Source organism: Notechis scutatus, chromosome 10 (assembly GCF_049901735.1).
Source record: "Notechis scutatus isolate UNSWTSFEM ecotype Mainland chromosome 10, rNotScu1.2, whole genome shotgun sequence".
NCBI lineage: Eukaryota > Metazoa > Chordata > Lepidosauria > Squamata > Elapidae > Notechis > Notechis scutatus.
The window spans coordinates 9,572,626-9,595,141 of NC_142018.1; the positions used below are offsets into that span (position 1 = coordinate 9,572,626).

Sequence of the window (22,516 nt, forward strand, 5' to 3'; positions counted from 1 at the left end):
ACGTTTCTTGGTGTGTCTTTTTTGAGACTTGCTTACCTTTTTCCGAGTCTGTTTCGGTTTCTTGTGCTTCTCTTCCTGTCCTTTTGTCTCTTTGACGTGCTCATCCTCGGAGCTGCTGCAGATCTGGCGAGCCGTTTGCCTTGTCTGTCTTTTCGGGGGCTGGAGATTAATCCCAGCATCGGCGGTCCAGTCGGAATATTCGCTGGACGAATCGCTGGAATTGTCACGTGAGGAAATAAATGAGAAACAATGAGTGGGATCAAACGCAATTCGAAGGGCCTCGAAGGGAAGTTAAGAGCATGTCGCCGACCCAGAAATACTCATATAAAGAGAAACGTTACCCTTCTCAAGTTTATTCCTTTCTAGTTTCATACCAGTTAAATTTTTCTTGTTTAATTCTAATTAAATTTTCATTTGCCACCAAATTCTACTTTTTCTCTCCTTCCGATCAACTGTGCCAATTCTCAGAGACTGCTTGGACAAGACCCCTGACATTTTCTTGGCAAGGTTTTTCAAACGTGGCTTGCCATGACTTCCTCCCTAGATCTGAGAATGAGCGATTGGCCCAAGGGAACCCAGCTGGTTTTGCAACCAAGGCAGGATCAGAACTCACAGTCTCCTGCTTTCTAGCCTGGTGCCTTAACCAGTACATCAAACTTCTAAATTCTAATGATCCACCTACAAAATATTCTTAAGGCAAATTCATTCATTCATTCATTCATTCATTCATTCATTCATTCATTCATTCATTCATTCAGTCTTTCATTCATTCATGGCCTTAGAATAGCATGGAGAAGAAGTGTGCTTTTTGTATGATAAAATATTCCCTTTTCATGAAGGGTAATTAAAATACCTGGAACTGCTTTCGCTCTGCCACACAGCTACGTTGTCATCTCCAGAAGCATCACTGCTGCCCACGGAATCAACTTCCTGAATTGGAGACAAAAACACAAACATTCTTCAGGTTTGTAAAGATTCTCAGTCTCAGGTCATGATAGTTTCAAAGGTGCTTTTTTTTTCAGGAGGCAACTGGCCTTTCTTGTTTTTTCTTTGAAGACATTTCGCTTCTCATCCAAGAAGCTTCTTCAGCTCTGACAGGACAGAGAAGAATGGAAGGATTTATACTCCTTGCAGACAGCTGGTCACATGCATCCTTTGGGAGGACTTTTGAAGCACTTGGAGGTTTATCTGTGTCCTCCTGTGAGGCCTTGAGTTGCCTCCTGAAAAAGCACCTTTGGGATAACCATGGCCTGGAGGACTGAGAATCTCTACAGACTTTTAGCTATACAATTTGGGATGAACACCTTTGGAATGGTGTGGGAGAAGGAATGGATTTCCAGAAGAAAGAAAAAATTGTTGACTGCAGGAACCAGGAGCATTTCTCAGGTGACCCTGAGGACGGACACAGATAAACCTCTAAGTGGCCTCAACGACCCTCTAAAAAGGATGCAAATGACCAGCTGTCTGCAAGGAGTATAAATCCTTCCATTCCCCACCATCCTGTGAGAGTTGAAGAAGCTTCTTGGATGAGAAGCAAAACGACTTCAAAGAAAAAACAAGAAAGTCCAGTTGCCTCCTGAAAATAAGCACCTTTGGGACAAATGTTCTTCATTTCTTTTCTTTGGAGTGAGGTCTTCCTAAGTTAAACTTAGCAATAGAAATAGAAAGCTGTGGTCATAAGTCAAGGGCTACCTGTATAGTTGTTGTTTTTTTAATGAAAAGGAAATAGCAAAACAAAATAGAATTCTTTATTGGCCAATTGTGATTGGACACACAAGGAATTTGTTTTGGTGCAAATGTTCTCAGTGTACATAAAAGAAGAGATACATTCGTCAAGAGTCGAGAATCATAAGGTACAACACTTAATAATAGTCATGGGGTACAATAAATCAAATCATACTAGGAAACAGTCAATATAGATCGTAAGGATACAAGCGACAAAGATACAGCCACAAGTTGGAGGGGATGGGTGATAAGGAGTGATGAGAAGATTAATAGCAATAGTAGTGCAGACTTTGTAAATAGTTGGACAGTGCTGAGGGAATTATTTGTTTAGCAGAGTGATGGCGTCTGTAAAGACTCTAAAACAACCTTAAAAAACCTAAACAAACACACTAAAACAAACCAATGAAACAAGGAGTGATGAAAAGATTAATAGCAATACTAGTGCAGACTTTGTAAATACCGTGTTTCTCATATAATGCCGGGTCTTATTTTTTTTTGAGCCCCGAAAAAATGGCTAGGCCGTCTTTTCGGGGGTGACTTAATACCCCCCCTTGAATCTTTGGGCGGGCGGGCAGTGATGGCTTGGATGTTGACCTCGGCATTGGTGGGGCACTTCGTATCGGGGTCAACGCAGGCAGCACCATATCCAGGTGTGCAACAAAAGTACTTCCTAACGGCAAGCCCCCCCACCATTCTCCCCCATTTTACATGTTTTAATATAGGCCTTAATTTGGGGGGAGGGGCTTAATTTCATTTCATGCCTATAAAACATGCTGGGATTTCCTATTGGGGGAGGCCGTATTGTTGGAGAAACAGGGTAGTTGGACAGTGTTGAGGGAATTATTTGTTTAGCAGAGTGATGGCGTCTGTAAAGACTCTAAAACAACCTTTAAAAACCTAAACAAACACACTCAAACAAACCAATGAAACAAGCTTGGGTCATCTCACCTCTGAGGAGCTCTCCGAGTCTTCCTGGGTGTGGGAACTTCTCCTTACACTTTGTGTGTGGCGGTCAATGGTGGAACGTGTTTGGTAAGCGTGTTGCCGCCTGCGCTGGTTTCTGCGCAAAGACCGCCCGCTACCGGGTTGGTAATCGCTCTTTGATAATAACCAGGAAAAAGCAGGAGTTAGAAGTTTAAATTTGGAAGGTGGGGAAGCATTGGCTGCAAGAAAACGTTTTAAGGTGAAGCAAGTTTTAATGTTCTTGAACGTAGCTATGAACGGCATCTCAAATTCTAGGCCTGCCTGCCTGCCTTTTTGTTTCTTGGGCAAACATTAACCGCAACTACAAATCTGGAAACGTCTGCTTCAATTTTGTCTGAATTCAGGTTAACTCTTTTATTTTAAAGTTTTTAGAATTAAAAACAAAAAAAAAAACAAATTGTGCTCAAATACAATGCTTTTTTTTCCAAAGGCCTGGCTTCTTTCTACCAAGAATTTCCCTAGATCTAGATTTTTTCCTTTAACGTATTATATCATCCATCCATCCATAAAGCGGCTAAATTTCCAATGAGTTAGTGAAGAGGGTCTGGTGGCTGGAAAAAAAAAATATTCCCATTTTTCGAAAAGATTTCTCACCCTCTGCAAAGTGTGGGATGGCTTTCTCTTCTTTTCAAGGGTATACAGGTGGATTTCCAATTCACCTTTGGCTGCTCGGCATTCTTCCTGAACTCTTTAAGAAGAAAGATCGAATTTGGGTTATTGTCCAAATATTTTCACAGATCTCCTGTTACTTGGTTCTAAACCTTTTTCTTTCTTTCTTTCTTTCGAGGAGAAAGAAGGATTAGTAATTTTACCTGCTGTCCGTGGCTGAAGCATTCTACTATGCCAGGGGTGTCAAACTCAATTTCATTGAGGGCCACATCAAGGCTGTGGTTCAGGGGTCGCCAACCTTTTGGACCTCAGGCACCACCAAACTCATAATTTTAAATCCCGCGGACCAAGAGACCCTGGGAAAATCCCCAAAAAAAGTCTGCAGGAAAATTCCCCACCCCGTTTTCCTACCGATCAAACATTCTTTATTTGGGATCGCAGGATACCGTCTCTAGCTCCGTTCTCAAGGGGGGAGAGAGAGAGAGAGACTTTGGGCTTCATGCAAGGAAAGCAGCAGAAGCAGCAGAAGTCTTTCTTTCTCTCCTCCAAACTCTGCCAGAAATGAGTCTTTGCTGGCTCAGCCTCTTCGAGCAGGAGGCCTTGCAGGGTCCCAAAGACTCATTTCTGGTGGAGTTTGGGGGGAGAGAAAGAAAGATTTCGGCTGCTTTCCTTGCATGCAGCCAAAAGCAGAAGAAGAAAGAAGTGGAAAGCAGCAGCCTGGTGGCCAAGCCAGGCATGTGGGGTGAGTGGGGCAAGTTTCCCCCTCTGCCCTTTCCCCCCTCCCCTCACTACCTCGTGTTGTTCACAATGCAAGCGATGCAAGCCTTGTGTTCTCACGGGCCATGTGGGTGGCGCAGCCTGGTGTTCCCGCACAGCCTGAATTCCTTTGAAGGTGACATTTCTCTGCGAAACACCAAAATTTTCTACGCAGACCACAAGTGGTCCCCGCCCCGCTGGTTGGCGACCACTGCTAGGGTTGACGTTGGGAGGCCGGGAAGGCATGGCCGACTGGGTGGATGGGCGTGGCTGACTGGGTGGGCATGGCCAGCTTGATAACACTCCCCAAATTGCTGGCACGTTTCCTCTTCGCACCGGGCTGAAGCGACGCGGGCCGGGCCCTTACATTTTCCAGGACGGCCCTGCAGACCGCATGCAGTCCACGGGCCTTTTGTTTTTGACACCCCTGTACTATGCCTTTAAATTGCCTAGGCTTGTGTTTTTCAACCTTGGGAACTTTAAGCTATGTGTGGACTTAGATTCCCAGAATTCCCCAGCCAGCATGCTGGGCTAATTTCACAGGGTAATAGCCTGTAAAGGCAGTGCTTGACTGAGGACCACAATTGGGACCGGAACGTCATTGAGAGAGGGGGGTCATTCAATAAGTCATCCCATCACTGTGGTTTTTGCAACCTTTTCTGGCCGTTGTTGAGCAAATCTGGCTTTCCCTCCTGACTCTGCTAGCAAGGAAGTCCCCTGGGGAGGTCACAGGTGTCTCTGTGAGGCTCCAATGCAACTGGTTGTAAATAGGGGTGGGATTCAGTCAGTTCGGGCGAACCGGATGTTAAATTTACACCTGGTTTGCCAAATCGGTAGTTGAACCGACCGGCTGGCCCCGCCCACCCCGCCTCGCCCCTCCCAGGAGTCTCCACATGGCCTGTCTTGGATGCAGGTTAAGTTCAGAGGCTCTGGGAGGACAAAAAAAAAGAGCTCCCAGAAGTTCTGGAAGTCCTAAAACGGGCCTGTTTCTGGCTTCCGGAGGGCCTCCGGAGCCTGGGAGAGGCCGTTTTTGCCCTCCCAGAGGCCTGAGGGAAGCCTCCGGACTCTGGGGAAAGTAAAAAAAAAACAGCCCTCTTGGAAGTTCTGGTAGGCCACGCCCATTATGACCATGCCCACCCAGCAACCAAGCAGAGAACCGCCCCGGGTTGTCAATACTGTACATGCCAGTTGCCAAGCATCCAAATTGTGATCGTGTGACCAAAGGGACAATGTTATGTGATGGTTGTAATGGCGAGAACCGGTGGTCACGTTTTTCAGCACCATGGTAACTTTGAATGGTTGTTAAAACAAATGGTCATAAATTGAGGACTATATCCCTAAGTGATCATTTTAAACAAGCTCCAATTTCCTTGGGACAAAATGGACTAAATCATTTTTTTTTTTTACCTGCTAAGTCCAGGGGGCAGCTCGTTTACTACTACTCTCCTGCTCCATGCCATCAGGTCTCTCTCCGTGGCCATCTGACTTCTCGGAGCATTGTGGTGCATTTGACGGACACCTTCGATCTGACCGCTCCGCCTGAGTCCAACATTTGTGGGGGAAGCCATATCCAAGCTTGGGCTCCTCAAAACTGCCAAAAGAAGCAGAATAAAATCAGAACCATAAAGGAGAATATTTGTAGCTCAGGGCTGAAATGAGGGGGTCCTTGATGCTTTCTGAGCTTGGTGGTTTTCTTGCAGACTACAGATTACAGATGAACAGAGTTAGAAGGGACCTTGTAGGTCATCTAGTCCAACCCCTGACAAAGCAGAAGACCCTACACCATTTCTGACAGATGGCAGTCCAATCTCTTCTTGAAATGAAGCTCCCGCAACTGTCGAAGGCAACTTCTGTTCCATTGGTTGAGTGTTCTGTCAGAAAATTTCTCCTTATTTCCAGGTTGAATCTTTCCTTGTTCAGTTTCCATCCATTATTCCTTGTCTGGCCTACAGTTGCTATAGAAAATAGCTTGACCCCTTCCTCCTCTCTAGGGCAGCCCCTCAAATATTGGAAGACTGCTCTCCTGTCTCCCCTGGTCCTTCTCTTCCCTAGACTGGCCAGGCCCAGTTCCTGCAATCGTTAATCGTATGTTTTAGCCTCTAGTCCCCTAATCATCCTGGTTGTTCTTCTCTGAACTTTTTCTAGTCTCAACATCTTTTTTAAAGTCCAAAACTGGATGCAGTACTCTAGGTACGGTCTTACTAAGGCTTTATAGAGCGGTATTAGCCCCTTAACTTGATCTTGATTTTATCCGTCTGTTAATGCAACTTAGGATTGCGTTGGCTTTTTTGGCTGCAGCTGCTGGCCCATATTTAGCTGGTTGTCCACTAAGACTCCAAGATCCCTCTCACAGTTACTGCTACTGAGCCTGGTTTCACCCAGTCTATATGTGTACTTTTGGTTTTTCTCACCTAAGTGTAGGACTTTACTCTTCTTTAGACTGAATTTCATTTTGTTAGATAGGGTCCAGTGTTCAAGTCTGTCAAGATCCATCTGGATCGTGAGCCTATCTTTCAGACGTTTCATTACCCAATTGGTGCCATCATCAGGTCTAACAGCTACCTAGTATGGGTAATGAGATGTTTGCAAGAAAACAACCAAGCTCAGACAGGCACCAAGGACCTCTCAAAATCAGAACATACCATGTCATGCCCCTATCAGAGTCTGAATCCGAGGAGGAAGACAAACAGCTGACAGGGAGTGGGAGCTGACAGGGAGAGGCTCAATTGGCTGTGGAGGAAACTGGGGAAGAGCAAAGTCCGGCTGGGCAGAGCAGGGAAGAGGTAGAGCAAGGGAGGAAGAGGAAGACCCAGACCCTCTTCATCCTCTTCATCCTAGGGCACGCAGGGAGGAACGAAGAAGAGAGCAACGTGGGTTGCATGGCTTATGGGGGAGGAAAGGGCCCTGATTCCCTTCATTAGCCACACCTGGGAATGAGAGTTTAAAAGAGATGCATGCTGAGTGCGGCAGCTGCTGGGAGCAAATGTGACTTTGTTGACTTTGCTTATCTGTGTTCCTGGCATCTTCCCAATCGTGTTGAGTTATTGCCATGCCTTCATGTCTGGAATTCTTGTTCCTGCCCTGCCAAACTAATTATCTCATCTTGCCTTGATTGAACTTATAGTTACAGTTTTTATTGACCATGTTTTTGGACTTGATTTTCTGCAGCCAAAGGCCGTTCCTGGGAGAGTTTTTCTCCTGCCAGAAGGTAACCAGGACACTGGGGGCAAAGTTGGAACTAGTAAAGGGACTCCTACTAATTATCTGACTGTATTGCCTTTGTGCCACGCCCCAGGTCATCACATCGAGCCAAGCAAAAACAAAACAAAACCCTACAACCTTCTACCGTTTTTGCTTTGTTAATAGGGCCATGGAGAAAGTTGTGATTTCCCACCTTCTTGCAGAAGGACAAGAGGAGAGGACTCTTACTGTGCACAGACTGCGATCTGTTCTGCGGAGGGTTTGGCGGTGCTTCACTCTCGCTGAGCCGTCTCAAGTCTTGCTCCCGCTGCAGCTCTCTGATCATCCCATCCAGGATGCTCCCTTCTTGATCGTTGGTCTGTTGCCCGATCACTTGCTCCACCACTTCGCCATCACCTTTGCGAGATCAAACATAGCGTTAAGCGGAGAGGAACCAGAGCAGGGAGTTTTTGACGTGTAACGGTTCATTTAGTGACTGTTTGAAATTACAACAGCACTGAAAAAAAGTGAGACTTTTTCTCCAGCCAGAAGGTAACCAGGACGTTGGGGGCAAAGTTGGAGCTAATAAAGAGTCCTACTGATTAACTGACTGTGTTGCCTTTGTGCCATGCCCCTTTGGGTCATCACAGCCTGTATTACATTCCAAATGTACAAAGTGTACAGAGGCTTTTTGAAAGAAACTACCACTCTGGGATCATGACAACCAATAACCCTGTTACCATCTCTGGGCCATTTTCACAGGCCGCCCCACCAACGAGGCCTAGACGACGCAGTTAAGTATCCCCACCACCGCCAGATCAACTTCAGCTCTCTTAGAAATTCTGTACCATTTGCTACGTAGCCCAGTTGAGGGATAAGTTGCTCGTCTTTGCAATTTTCCCGCCCGGGCACCAGTCGCTGGTATCTTGTGGGGTGAGGGTTCCCATCCACATCTACCAAGAAGGGGGGAGGCATGAGATGTGGGGCTTGTTGTGTTTGTTCATCGAGCACGTAATTGTTAGCATCCCGGATCAGCGGCCGATAATCTGTATGGAAGAACATCTGATCTGGAATCTACATGAGACACAAAGAGTGCACACACACACATACACACACATATATATGAATCATTGTTAATGAACATTATTATTCATATATTATTATTGTTATTAATACAAAAAGCAGGCTGAGTGTGAGAGCTGGACTCTAAAGAATGGCTGACCAAAGAACAACCTTTGAATGCTGGTATAAATTACTGCATGTGTCATGCCCTCATGAATCTGCAGAGGAGGAGTCAGAGCTAGAATCTACAGAGATGGAGGGGGCCACTTCGGAGGAATGTAGGGAGGAGCAGGCCGAGGCAGCCCAGGGCCCCTCAGGATTGGGACGGCTTTTTAGCAGGGAGGAACGTGGGCAGGATGACCGAGAGAGGGAAAGCAGTGTACATGAGGAGCGACGGAGCTCAGGCGATGAGCAAGGACTGCCTCCTCCTGATCCCTGAGCACGGAGAGTGGAGAGAAGGCGGGAACAGCGCAGGCTGACCCAAAGATTCGGGAGGAGAGCGCCCCACCCCTCTTCACAAGGCACACCTGGGGACTGAGACTGAAGGAGACGCTGTCGGGAACAAATGCTGAATTGGTAAAGTTTGGTGTGCTGCTACAGACATTTGGAGTTTGTAGGACTGCTTGCTCCTTACTTTGTGGACTCAGTGCCTTCTTCTTGACTTCGTGGACTCATTTCCCTGTTCCTTTGTTTTGCTGGTCAGGGCATAGCCAGAGACTACTATGTGTGTGCGTGCGCACACACGCTTTGCTCTGGGACTTGCCAAGAACGTGGGAGTGTTTGAGGGGAAATTTGGAGCATTAAAGGGGAGTTTTGAATTCTCAGCTGGCTGTGTGATCGTCACACCTTGTCCAGGGAACCACGGATAGCCAGAACAACCAAGAGGTGCTGAATGGTATAACGCCAGATACATCACTAGAAGCCAAAATCATAAGGCTACGTCTAGTTTACTTTGGCCATGACATGAGTGCAAATTCATTCATTCATTGGAGAAAGCAATGGTGCCAGGAATGGTTTGTGGAACAAGAAGAAGAACTCGCTGGCTTTTGATACCATCAGAACTGATACAAGGATGAATATCTAATAACAATTGAAAGAAGCTGTGCTCGACAAGGTTGCATGGAGAGCACTTGCCCATAAAGTCGTCGAGAGATGGACAAAACCGAACAATTAAAACTGTTTATACAACTCAAAGATTACATTAATGCTCCAATCTTAATATGCTATCTTTTTAATGGACAGACATTATCTGGAAGTTGAGAAGTTTCAGCATGGGCTCATCCAAACATTCAAGTTTATTTACTTCTCTATCAACTTAGATGCTGCTTTAAGTATAGAGCGATTCTTTTCAAAGCAGCAGATTGAATCAAACTCATTCATCTATATGTACACGCACAATAGAACAGACTTCAATGATTTCTTGTGGGGGTTTTTTGCGTTAACTTTTGCTCTTTGTCAATACAAACAGAAGTTCTGGGACTAGCGGTGTATGCAGTTTCAGATACCACAGGAATTGAGATCATAATATTCTACCAATTCCTCGGAAGAAAGAAGTATATTGTACTTATTTTACATAAACCATTTATTTCCAAAACCAATTTAAGGTACGACTGGCAGAAATTATATGTAATCCAATATATTCTAAACACACCAGTGGAAGGAATCTACATTCACTATACAAGTATCACAAATCAAAAAAGGACAAAGCTAATTTATGGGAAGCTCCTTTTGGCCTGAATGGAGCCCAAAGAACGTGCTTAATGAACCACGGTGATGCAGTGGTTGGAGTGCAGTACTGCAGGCTACTTCTGCTGACTGCCAGCTGCCTGCAATTTAGCAGTTCAAATCTCACCAGGCTCAAGGTTGACTCAGCCTTCCATCCTTCCGAGGTGGGTAAAGTGAAGACCCAAATTGTTGGGGGCAATAGGCTGACTCTTTGAACTGCTTAGAGAGGGCTGTAAACCACTGTAAAGTGGTATATAAGTCTAAGCGCTATTGCTATTGCTTAAACTTACCCATACATTTACAGTATGGGTAACAGTTTCATCTGAATTATATAATGCCCATGCTAGAGCTGTCTTTCCAGTGCAAATGCAGCTCTAGAAATGCTCAGCCTTACCTTTTCAAAGTGTTTATTGCACCCAAACCCAAACAGTAAGAGGTGCCCGTGGGAATCAGTGCAAGCAAAATGCTGACCATCTGGGGAGAATTTGCAGTCAAATACAGCACCGTGACCCTGGCCCTCGATCTGTTAAAAAATAATAACAAAAAGAGAGGGAGAGGAGGGAAGAGAAAAGACACCATGTTTACAACCATTTGGAAAGGTTTCATTTTTCAAACCAAGCCCCTCAATGAGGTCTATTTGACTTGCTCAGTTCCAAAACAATGTGAGAGTTCCCCTTTGTTCAGTCGTCTCCAAACTTGGCAACTTTTAAGACTTGTGGTCTTCAACTTCCAGAATTCTCCTGTCATGCCCCTATTGGAATCTGATTCTGAGGAGGAGGTCGAGCAGCTGACAGGGAGTGGGAGTGTGGCTCTGTTGGCTGTGGAAGAAACGGGGGGAGGGCACAATCCGGCTGGGCCTTCAGAGGAAGACCCAGGCCCACCCCCTCTTCATCCTAGGGCATGCAGGGAGGAACGGAGAAGGAAGCAACGGGAGTTATGTGGGTTACGGGGGAGAAAAGGGCCCTGATTCCCTTCATTAGCTGCAGCTGGGATTTAAAAAAGGGTGTTTGCTATCTTGCTGGAAGCAAAGCATAGCTGGCTGGAGAATTCTGGGAGTTGGAAATCCACAAGTTGCCAAGTTTGGGGACCCCTACCCTAGTTAGATGAGTAGCCGTGTACAACTGGGAAATAAAGAAATGCCCAAGACATTTGTGTAATTCTCTCCACTGGAGAAAAACCCAACACACTTGACAGATACTGTATATCCCATGTCAGGTCTTACCATGTTGAAGTAATTGCGAATTTTTGTTCCTTTCTCAAGATCCCAAATGAAAATGTTCCCATCGTGGCCCGCAGACAGCATGATCCTTTGGTCAAACGGGTGAGCCTCTAAAACAAACACTTCATCGTCGTGGCCCTATAACAAAGGTAAAGACAAAAGTAAAGATACAGGTGATCTTCCACCGAGCTCATTTAGTGACCGTTCCAAGTTACAATGGCACTGAAAACAAAAAAGTGACTTAGGGCCATTTTTCAGAGTTACCACCTTTGCAGCATCCCTGTAGTCACGGGATCAAAATTCAGACGCTTGGCAACAGACTCACATTCATGACGAATTGCAGCATCCATAAAGTGTGAGGACCAGTTGCAAGTCGCTCTTTTTCAGTGCCACTGTAACTTTGGATGTTCCTCAATAAATGGTTGCAAGTCAAGGACTACCTATGTTTACAATTAATGCAGTAAGGCTGGATGATGCCCTGGTATTGTCCAACATTACTGCATTAATGGTGGTTAATATAATGATGGTTAATACAATAAAACATGGGAATTTTTGCTGCATCAATGATGGTTAATATAATGTTTAATATAATAAAACATGGGAATTGTTACTGCATTAATGATGGTTAATATAATGATGTTTAATATAAAACATGGGAATTGTTACTGCATTAATGATGGTTAATAAAACATGGGAATTGTTACTGCATTAATGGTGGTTAGTATGATGGCTAATATAATAAAACATGGGAATCAATGTGAATAAGGAAAGGAAAAGGAAGCAAATTCAGCCAGATTCTGTTTCCTTCATGCAGGCTGTCTGCGAATTTGGATTTTATTTTACTTTAAGGGGTTGTTGTTTTTTTTGGGGGGTGGGGGAGGGCAAAGTTCAACAAAACAGGGACCACTTATGAAAAGCAGAGCAGAGATTGGAAACTGCTGATTTTTAAGTGCTGCTACTTTAGATGCCTTATTTAAAAGTAGCTCCAGTGTTCGTTGGCCAACATCCTTTGAGGGTCTATGTTGGCTTCCCCAAGCATGATCAGATTTTGATTTGAAGACGTGCAAACTGGAGACCCTGGGGTTGCAAAGTCTGAAACCCTCCAGAACATTAAAATGTTGATCTCTGTAACAAGCCAACTTAGGTAGTTTTTTTTAAAAAAAACAAAACTTACAGATAAACTATGGAGAAGCTGCCCGGTAGAAGAATTCCACACTTTCAGAAGGAAGTTGTTCACTGCTGTAATAACAGTGGCGTCGTATCGATCCCAGGCTACCATCGTCACCTTCAGCTTGGACACTTTGTCTTCTCCAGACAGGACATTGTTCCTGGGAAAATTAAAGCAACAAGAGTATGGCAAAGGGCAAAAATATCAAAAATGATAAATTGATCAACACTGAACTAAAATACCGATAGAAGGGAATATTTGTAGCTCGGGATGGCAATGAGCGGTCCTCTGAGCTTGGATGTTTTTTCTTGCAGACCCTTCATTACCAAACTAGGTAATGTAATCAGTGCTAGAATGAAATGGGGCTTGCTCTTATTTTTTATTTAGTAGTCGTTTGCCCCATCGGTGTTGGTGGGAGTATTCTTGGCCATTCCTTGATTAGACTATTGTTCAGTGTTAAATTGTTTGTCTGCATTTGTCTTTTCTGATTCTGGTACTGTTTACTTCATTTTTGGTCTAATGTTAATCTTGGTTTTAATTTCTGCTCAACAAAAAAGCAAAAGCTTTTGATTTTATTTTATTTTTACCCAGTCATTTTAGTGGCCATATCCAGGACTATGTTCTTCCATTCTTGCTGCTGGTATTGCCAGACTCGGGCTGTTCCATCTCGGCTTCCACTGACAAATCTTAGCCTGCATTTCAGAGTAAAAAAGAACAATTACTCCCTGCTGCTTGGACCAGGACCCGCTTTATCTGTGTCCATGTCAACTTCCTGTGATTTTCTTTCTTTTTCTCTTTTTAATTTTATTGATGCATTTTCCTTTAACATACCTAAGAGCTTAATCTGGGTCAATTTAGTTATACATAATAATGGTAATAATATTATTTACATGCATGTAGTGATAGTCTTCCAATTTCTAATTTCTAGCTCTATTATCTTTGATAAAACAAATCCCATGTTAAAAAATATTCTATATCTTCTTTATCCTTGATCTTTAATGTTAACCTATCCATTTCAGCACAATCTAATATTTTTTAAATTACATTTTCATCTGTAGGAGTTCCCACATTTTCCCAGTATTGTGCAAATGCAATTCTCGCTGCGGTCAAAACATGTAATATTAAATATATGTTAGCCTCCTCTCATTTTTTTTAAACAAATTTTATTAATTTTTAAAAGCATACAAAACATACAAAATAAACATAAAACCTTTTTTCTAAAAATTTCTAAAAATTATTTGAAAGTTTTACAACATTAACACATTTCCTTACAATTACATATTTTCCCTTTCTAACTTGCTTTATTTTCTTCTATCTTTCTCTCCATTGTCCTTTTCTAACCTTTCTCCAAGGTTTTATTAGCTCATTCAAACATAAACACATAAGAACACAAAACATATAAACATAAAAAAAAAACATCTTTTCTGAAAGTTGCTTAATCCCGGGTCAAAACTCTTTGTACAGACACCAACTCAAATTCATATTCATTTTATATTCCATTCCATATCTTATTACCATTTTCAATTTTTTATATAGCTTCTTCTCTCTCTTAGATTCTCTTAATTTTATTTTATTTATCTCATCTCAATTCAAATCATATTTATTATTCTTTGTCTGTTTATTTCCAGCTATCAATTTATCTTTCTTCTTTAAAAAAAAGCTTCTCCTGTACACTAATTGGAGTATGACGCCTTTACCTCTTTCCCCTACATTTATAATACTTAATATAAAATACCTAACTTACATTGGGATTCTATTTGGTACATTCTAAAATTATACAATATTATCAATACCAATACTAATCTATTCATTAATATTCATATTCTTTTATATCATAAACACTTAGCACATTACTTTTCAATTAATTAACATACTTTTTTTTATGAAAACAATTTTATTGATTTTCTACAAACAAGACAAACAAAACATTAAAACATCAACTCTCTTATGTACGTACAGTGTGTCGGTTGGTTCATCAGTTCATCAGTTTTGTGCATTCATTTCATAGTCTCAATTGCAGTTATATTACATAACAACTCATATTGTCAATCCAAACTTATATATCCTAATATCGCTATTAATAAATCATTTGACTATACTTTTAATCATTCATGCTTTATGAGAACAATACTTTAAACAGTTTATTCTATAACAAATCATATAATCATACCAAATCTATCCTAAAAACACTTTATAGATATAATGTCAAATAACATAGGCAAAAGAAAAAATAAAAGTATTCCTTGCTATCTAACTTTCTAAATATTCTATTATCGTATTTTGTCATCTAGCCACTGATAAAAAAGACCCCAAATTTCATAAAATTGTTTATCCTCTTGCTCTCTAATTTCAAATGTCAATCTACTCATCTCAGCACATTCCAATATTTTCTTAATAATTTCTTCCTGTGATGGTATTTTCTCATTCTTCCAGTTTTTAGCAAATACAATCCTAGCCGCTGTTAACACATTTACAATCAGGTATTTCAGATCTTTACTATATGTATCTAGTAAGACTTTTGTGGGAGCACCTACTTTCCATAATTATTCCCCCCCACATCACATATTTTAAATCATTATTTCATTAAGGTATTCCTGCTTCTCCTACTTCAAATCTCTCCTTTCAAAAAAAAAAAAAAAATTTCCACTGAAATAACACAATCTAATTAATATTGACATTCATTTGTATCTTTCTCTCCAACTCCTTTATATCTTAACCATTTTATCCATTTCAATTAAATACTTATATTTTCCACAATTATTCCCCCCACATCATATCTCAAATCCTTATTTCATGAAATGTTCCCCTTTTCTTAAGACAAGTTTCACTAAGTTATATTAAACATTTTATCACACTTTAAATTACACATTATTTCCAACTTTCTAAAATTATTTCTAAATACAAATATAAAAAACAATCTTATGTACCTTTAGAATCCCTTTATTAATAAAGTTTACCCATTATCTCTAAAAAACTTTTGTTTCTTTACATCTTGCTCTCTACTATTGAGGCTTCTCGTCCCCTTTCTCCCTTGCTTATTCTTCTCTCTGTCCTCTTTACCCCTTTGCCTCTTCACCTCCCTTTTTCTCTGCTTTCCTCCTTTCTGTTGTCTTCTAACATAATATCTCTTTTTCATCTTGTTTTTCTCTTTTTGATTGCTTTTATAGGTCTTAAAGTCTCTTTTTCCTTTTTCTCTTTCTCCTTTCCTTCCCCAGCCAAAGTCACTTGTTCATCAAAAATGGCTTCTTCTTTGTCCGTCGTCTTGTTGTCCATTCAATTTTACATAAGTGTAGACTGCCATTTCTAAATACTGAAAAAGAGTATCAAAAACGTCCTTCCCTTCTTGCTTTTCTTTTTCATATTTTTGATATAAAAGTTTCAATCTGTCCACAAGTAATGCCATTATAAAGAGAAAAAGTTTTCCCAAGTAACCACCCAAGTGCTTTTAATCAGAGATAATTCTCAAAAGTGGTAAAATCACCAAGCAATCCAAGTAGGTTAATTCTTTTAAGTACTTTCTCCTTCACTTTCTCTTTCTGGGATTGGAGTTTGATCACAAAGTTCCATTTAATATATATCTTTCAGAAGCCTTGTTAGTATTTATAGCTCTTTAAAAATCCAGGCAGTCTTCTCCTTATTTTCAAATTCTAATCCGATTTTTCCCTCTCCCTTCCCACTCACAGCAAAAAAAAAATTTTTTAAAGTCTTTAAAAAAAATAATCATTCAGAAATCCTTATCTCTTCAGTATTTAATTACCTAGATTTTCAGATTTTTCTTGTTGTTCCATCCGCTGTCACGTTAGGAAGGAGAGTGAAGGGAAAAAAAAAACTTTCCTTTTTAGAATTCTGTGCGCCACTTGTAACTCTCTCTGGAAACAATGTAGCAACTTCTCCGTAGCAATTTTCAAGCCCCAGGAAACTTTCTTATCCCTTGGCAACTTTATCCCGGTCCAGAAACAACTCTCACGATTTCCCCGATTTTCTTCCTCCTGCACAATCTTATCCGTTTGCAGGTTTCTTCATGGTGGCCATTGCTGACCGCCGCTCCTCCGCCTCGGGAAAAGGGGGTTTTGCTGGCTGGGGAGGGGGTCTGCGACACCCCTTACCCCCCTTCCAGATCCCCCGTCTTCAGCTGCTCCTGCAGAGGCAGCTATATCCCCCAGATCCAAATGGATCGGGGGAACCTTGGCAGTGAGCTCAGCAGGTATCGCGCTGGATCGCAAATCCCTGCCGCTGCCGAAGCCTCGCAAACCGGAACCTCCTCTCATTTTTATGCTCAAAGCCTGCCCAATAATCTTCCCATCAGTCTTCAACTAGTAACTATATATAAGCTAATATCAAAGAATGCTAGCTTTGTAGCTGAGGACCAGCCACAAAGTAATTTTTTTAGAGCTATAACATATATCAATATATAAATCATCAGAAGATTGCAGCAACAGCAACACCTGACACTTCTTAAAGCTGGATGTTTTACATGGAGCCGAATTGTTCAGCCCAATAAGAGTTTGCACCCAGCGTAACATCTTTCTGCTCCAAGCCACCTCTGTGTATGTTCTTTGGCTGGGACCTCTGGTTATCTTTGTAGATATCTCTTCTAGGTATTAAGGGAAGATGATTCTACAAATAAAGAGTACAGGTAGTGACTTATGACTCGTTCTTGCATTTTATGCAGGGGTAGGATACGACAGGGTTAACTACTGGTTCGGGATTTACGAGCTTCCCTGCAAACGCTGTGAGCCGCGCGCCTGTATATCACCATCAGCATGCTGTGTGCAGAGAGGCAGCCTTTGAAACAGCCCTCTTTTCCTGCTTTTTTAACTGTAGCTGTGCCTCATTCGGCAGCTGAAGTTGAAAAATTAGGAAATAAAGATCAGGTAAGAGCCCGGGTGGACGGGTGGGCAAAAAAATCAGCAGACATAGAACCGGTTCTATGTCTGCTGCTCTTCAGAGCTACCGGTTCTACAGAGGTGGACAGAACTGGTAGAAACCCACCCCTGATTTTATGATTGTTGCAGCGTCCCCACATGGTGATGCGATCATGATTCGGACACTTGGCCATTTGCAACCTTCCCAGCTGGCTTCCAACAAGCAAACTCAAGCTGGCAGGGAAGGTTGCAAGTCATGCCCACATGATGTCTTTCTTCATGACCGTGGTGATCTGCTTAACTACCACGGTAAAGGTCATCAAATCACTTTGGTGGTCATGCAAAGTCTCATTTAACAACCACATGGCCTAACAATGAATTTTCTACCCCAATGGTGGGTGTATGTCAAGAACTACCTGCGTTTCTCAGTTATGGGGGCCACTTTGGGAAAGATGTCCTTTCCACGGTTAACCTCCTTTTGACCTCTAGCAATACTATTATTTTTGTTCTATATATTACACAGGCTATTTTACATCCATTGTTTAGTTTAAGCATCCACATATTATGGGTATTCTGGCTAGGAATTCCAGAAAACTGAAAGGGGGATTAGAAATATAATAGACACAGACACAAACACAGAGAGAGAGAGAGACAGAGAGAGAGAGACAGAGAGAGAGAGAGAGAGTCAGAGAGACAGAGACAGAGAGAAAGGGAGAGAGAAAGGGAGAGAGAGGAGAGAGAGAGAAAGGGAGAGAGACAGGGAGAGAGGGGGAGAGAGAGGGGGAGAGAGATTTCATCCAATGAAATGCTGTTTGATTCAGTCAGTTCACATTCAACTGCATATTTAATAACTATGTACTATAAAATTAAGGATGAAAAGCTACCTGTATATTACTAACTTACATTTTAATTTAGGGATTATTTAACAGCTCATCCGTTTAATAAATGTTGGTTGTTTAATATTTATAAAACACGTAAGGTATAACAAAAGGTAGGGAGAATATGAATACCATCAAAAGTTTAGAACTGGGCCTTCCAGTTGTTTCTGTTTTTTAATCACTCTCTTAAGGTTTTTTTTAAATTAAGCATTTGATGAAAACAGCATTCTAGTAGGAGATCATCTTAAGAAATCCTTACCTGTCTCCACTGTTGCAGAACTGAATAGCAACGACCTTGTCCTTTAGAGTAATAAAACAATGGTTGTAATTAACATCTTTGTTTCAGTCAACTGTTCAATATTTCTTCCCTCTGCTCCAATCCTCCCTCAAGTATTTCTCACAGTTGATTCTATCCAATTAAGATTAAGTACCCAGAACTCTATTAGGCCTGTTAGGTCCCAAAAACCAGGAAAGACATGTGGCGAATCTTCCAAGCAAGTTTCTTTATTGTTCCACACCTACAGACAGAATCTTGCCAAACTGAAGCAGACTACTATCCACATCAAACACATATTCTGGGAACGATTAGGGAGGAGCTGTCTTTACCCTCTTTCTTTCACACAAACTATCTAAACCAAGTTCCCTCTTGTTCTAGTCTAAAACATACTCCCCATCTCCTGAGAATCCAGACCGCTACATTCTAGCACAGGTACTCATTGATCGTGATTACTAAGCATTGATTTGTGGTTTGCAGGTGGAATGTTCTGGGACCAACAGTAGAAACTGATGATAGTGCAGCCACAGACAGCTTTAAACATACATACATGTATGTATGTATGTATGTATGTATGTATGTATGTATGTATGGTCAGCCTTGTGACTTTCAGTACCACCAGCAATCTGGTAAAATTATTACTCTCAGAAACTACTGGCACATGAACTATCAGCCATCTCTCTGATAACAATACATGAACCTTCCCCAAAACTTCCAAATGTGTGGATTTCAATCAGTGGTATATTAACCATTAAGCAGGCTAAGCATGTGCTTAGGGCACCAGGCCCAAAGAGGACACCACAAAGTTGAGAATATGGCTTCCTTTGTACAACATGTACAAAAGAGGAGGGCACCAAGATTTGTCAGTGCTTAGGGCACCAATGAGCCTTAATTTGCCACTGATTTCAATTCCCAGGATCCCTAATGCATATGCTTTTGAAAATTATAGGAACTGAATTCCAAGTACTGGAAGACTGTCCAGATCAGAAAAAGTTGTTATGCATTGTCAAATTACAAGACATTGCATCTCTGTGAAACTATACTTGTATTTTCTTACTTGCTGAATCCTTAGCTTGCTGGGGCACACCTCAATTATTGAAATGGCTCATAACACCAAATCTTTTTTTTAATAACCAATGAGCATTCTACTTCTTTGAAGAAGCTTGACACATGCATTGGTAAGCAAATACTATATTTTTATAGGAAAAACTTATTCCTATAAGATTTCCAAAAGAACTAGGAAAACTGCCTCTTCAAATAGGGGGGAAAAAGGTAGGCTACCCAAGAGTTGTTCTCTCAAATTGTGTTTTGGGGGGCATCTCTCACACACAACACCAAAATCTTCTCTTCAAATCAAATGACTAAATCCAAGTTTCTCCTTGGATGTAATCCTTACCATGTGAGATTCGAGCTCTGCTATTTTTTCTGGAGATTCAGAGCCCAAATAATATATTCGGATCACATGGTCTGTGCTTCCTGTTGCAATAAACATACCACCTTAAAAAAAAAATCAGAAGAAATGAAAACGGAAAGTTATATTTAATATTTCAATCTGGAGCAGTTAACATAGTCATGCCAGATTTCATGATTAGTTTTTCAAAGGAGCAACCCATTTGATGAGTTTTAAGCATTCTGTATACTCCTCTAAAATCTTTCCCTAAAATTACTGTATCATTGCAATTTGAGAAAACTGGGTTTGAAATGTAACCAATCAGCCTAGCATTTAGAATGCTACTACCATGGAACTAAGGAAAGCCACCTGCATATTTCATTAATTTGTTTTAAAAAGGGAAATAACAAAAGAACCTATTATAGCAATTGTCTCCTTTAAGTTTCAAGAGAAGCATTCAAGGATGAAGTTCCTTCTAAGACAGTTTTGAGTGTAAATTAAATTATAAGCAAAACCGGTTTATTCCAAGGCTGAATATAAATTTAATGCTGGTTTATTTTACAAGTTACAATTTCTATGTATAAATGTACAAAACTTACATAGTCAAAAATTTCAACTAGTGCAAGACTAAGAATCAGAATATTTATTGTATTTATTTATAAAATGTATTAGCTGCCCAGCTTACCATAGGATAACTCTGGGTGGCTTACAATTACATATACACTTAAAACCTAATGAGTTAAAATCAGACATTAAAACCTAGGATACATGGGGAGCAGAGGTTGGTATTCAGCAGGTTCTGACCAGTTCTGGAGAACCAGTAATGATTTTTTTTTTTTTGGTAAATTTTATTTGAGTTCTCACAAAAAAAAATACAAATAAAACATCTTTTTTGAAAGTAGCGTAATCCCGGGTTACATTTCTTCGTACAGACACAAATTCAATTTCATGCTCATTTTTATGTTCTATTCCATATCTTATTACTGTTTTACATTTTCTACATAGCTTCTCCCCTCTTTTAATTTTCTCAATTTTATTTTAATTATCTCGTCTCAATTCAAATCATTTTATTTATACTTTTTGTCTGTCCTGTTTCAATTATCTATTAACTTTTCTCATTAAACAAAGTTTCTCCTGTAGTTGCTGATTGGAGTATGACACCTTTATATCTTTTAAGCTTATCCATTTAACTCTTATTTAGGCTTCAATATATACCTTAAAGTTATAACATTCAATATAATACATAACTTCCAGAACTCCCAGTTAACATGCTGACCAGGGAATTCTGGGAGTTTTAGTCCACCCAACTGAACATTGCCAAAGTTAGAAACACTGCACTAAACCAAAACTCAGACAAATAGATGGATCGACATATGTAAGGGCAGCCACATCCAGATTAGTGGGGTGGGGAGGGAATGGGATTTTGCAGTAACCTTCCCGTGTCACGCCCACAAAGCCACACCTACCAAGCCACGCCAAGCCCACAGAACCAGTAATAAAATTTTTTTGAATCCCACCACTGACGGGGAGGGCAGGGACCTCCATTGTGTTGTTCTCCCACTGGATCCCCAAGCCAACTGGCAAAGCCATATCTTTAGGCCCTTATGAATAGATCCCATCGTGGGGCAATGCAGAGGGCAGGAGCAACAGCAGAGAAGGCCCACCTCCTAGACCCCGCCAGCTGGAATAATTGGCCTATTGGGACCCGCACCAACCCTCCTCTGCCCACATGAGGAGGAGGGGCCAATCCCAGTGGGCTGAGATGGTACCTCCAATAACCTGGACCTGAAGGGCTCTTTCAGTAACCAACTGCTTTATGTACATCTATAAATTTATGCATAGAATTGTCTCTGAACAAATGTAAACTCATTTTCCTAGCACCAAAATGCTTGCTGGATATTTTGGACACTGAAGACTGGAAACAATTTATTTATTTATTGAATTAAAAAGCTTCCTGTCTATTCCAATGGAGGGAAAATGTACAATGCTGCTTTTCATTTTTTTTAAAAAGATAACTATTCCTGACATAAATTCGTAAATTCCTTTGGGATTTCTCTTTATACGTACCAGAACTAAAAGATGAACAAGATATTTGAACACCAGGTCTGGATCTCTCTGTAAATTTCACTGGCCGATCCCTGAAGTTATGAGACAACATTTTAATTACTTTACATTAGACAATGCAAAGAAGGACTAAGCCTGCAATTCTACATTCAATTTCCTAGGAATCTGTATTAACAAGCCCACTTTTGGAACATAGATAGTATTGCACTCTTGGCTGGATTCCTTAAGACGTTTATTTGCCATAAGCTAAATAAATAAATCCTTAAAGACATCAAGAGTTCATTGTCTCAAGACTCCAAATGATAAAACTTCAGTATGATTGTACTTTAGCTGATCAGTTTTGCTGAACAAGTTTACTTTTCAAAAATTTAGCTTGTCTTTTTGTAACTTTCTTAATTTCTTCTCAGAAATATTTCATTCTGCCTAACATTTGGACCTGGCACACCTGGGAGAAAAAAAAGATTTGAAACTTCCATTTCAACAGGGATCATTACTTCATTGGGGAAACCACGTTTTGCACAGAAAAAGCTCCAAGATCACCCTCGATAAGATACTGCTATGAAGAAATATACAAATGGGATCAAGGCAGTCAAGTTAAAAGTATTTTAGGGAACAGG

The 22,516-nt window shown here is 41.0% G+C and overlaps 1 protein-coding gene across 2 annotated transcripts in view; it reads right to left on the reverse strand.

Moving 5' to 3' along the window:
* The window catches only part of BRWD3 (bromodomain and WD repeat domain containing 3), a 65,642-nt gene that overhangs the window by 25,305 nt on the left and 17,821 nt on the right, over positions 1–22,516 (reverse strand). For both annotated transcript variants that reach the window (XM_087972079.1, XM_026674657.2), the window contains exons 10-23: positions 21,903–21,973; positions 19,842–19,942; positions 18,431–18,471; positions 13,016–13,120; positions 12,435–12,588; positions 11,264–11,398; positions 10,436–10,564; positions 8,103–8,328; positions 7,504–7,671; positions 5,482–5,665; positions 3,304–3,397; positions 2,674–2,823; positions 854–930; positions 37–214 (exon numbers count right to left, since the gene is read on the reverse strand). In XM_087972079.1, coding sequence (XP_087828205.1) covers positions 37–214; positions 854–930; positions 2,674–2,823; positions 3,304–3,397; positions 5,482–5,665; positions 7,504–7,671; positions 8,103–8,328; positions 10,436–10,564; positions 11,264–11,398; positions 12,435–12,588; positions 13,016–13,120; positions 18,431–18,471; positions 19,842–19,942; positions 21,903–21,973 — 1,813 coding nt within the window. The remainder of the gene's footprint in view (positions 1–36; positions 215–853; positions 931–2,673; positions 2,824–3,303; positions 3,398–5,481; positions 5,666–7,503; positions 7,672–8,102; positions 8,329–10,435; positions 10,565–11,263; positions 11,399–12,434; positions 12,589–13,015; positions 13,121–18,430; positions 18,472–19,841; positions 19,943–21,902; positions 21,974–22,516) is intronic.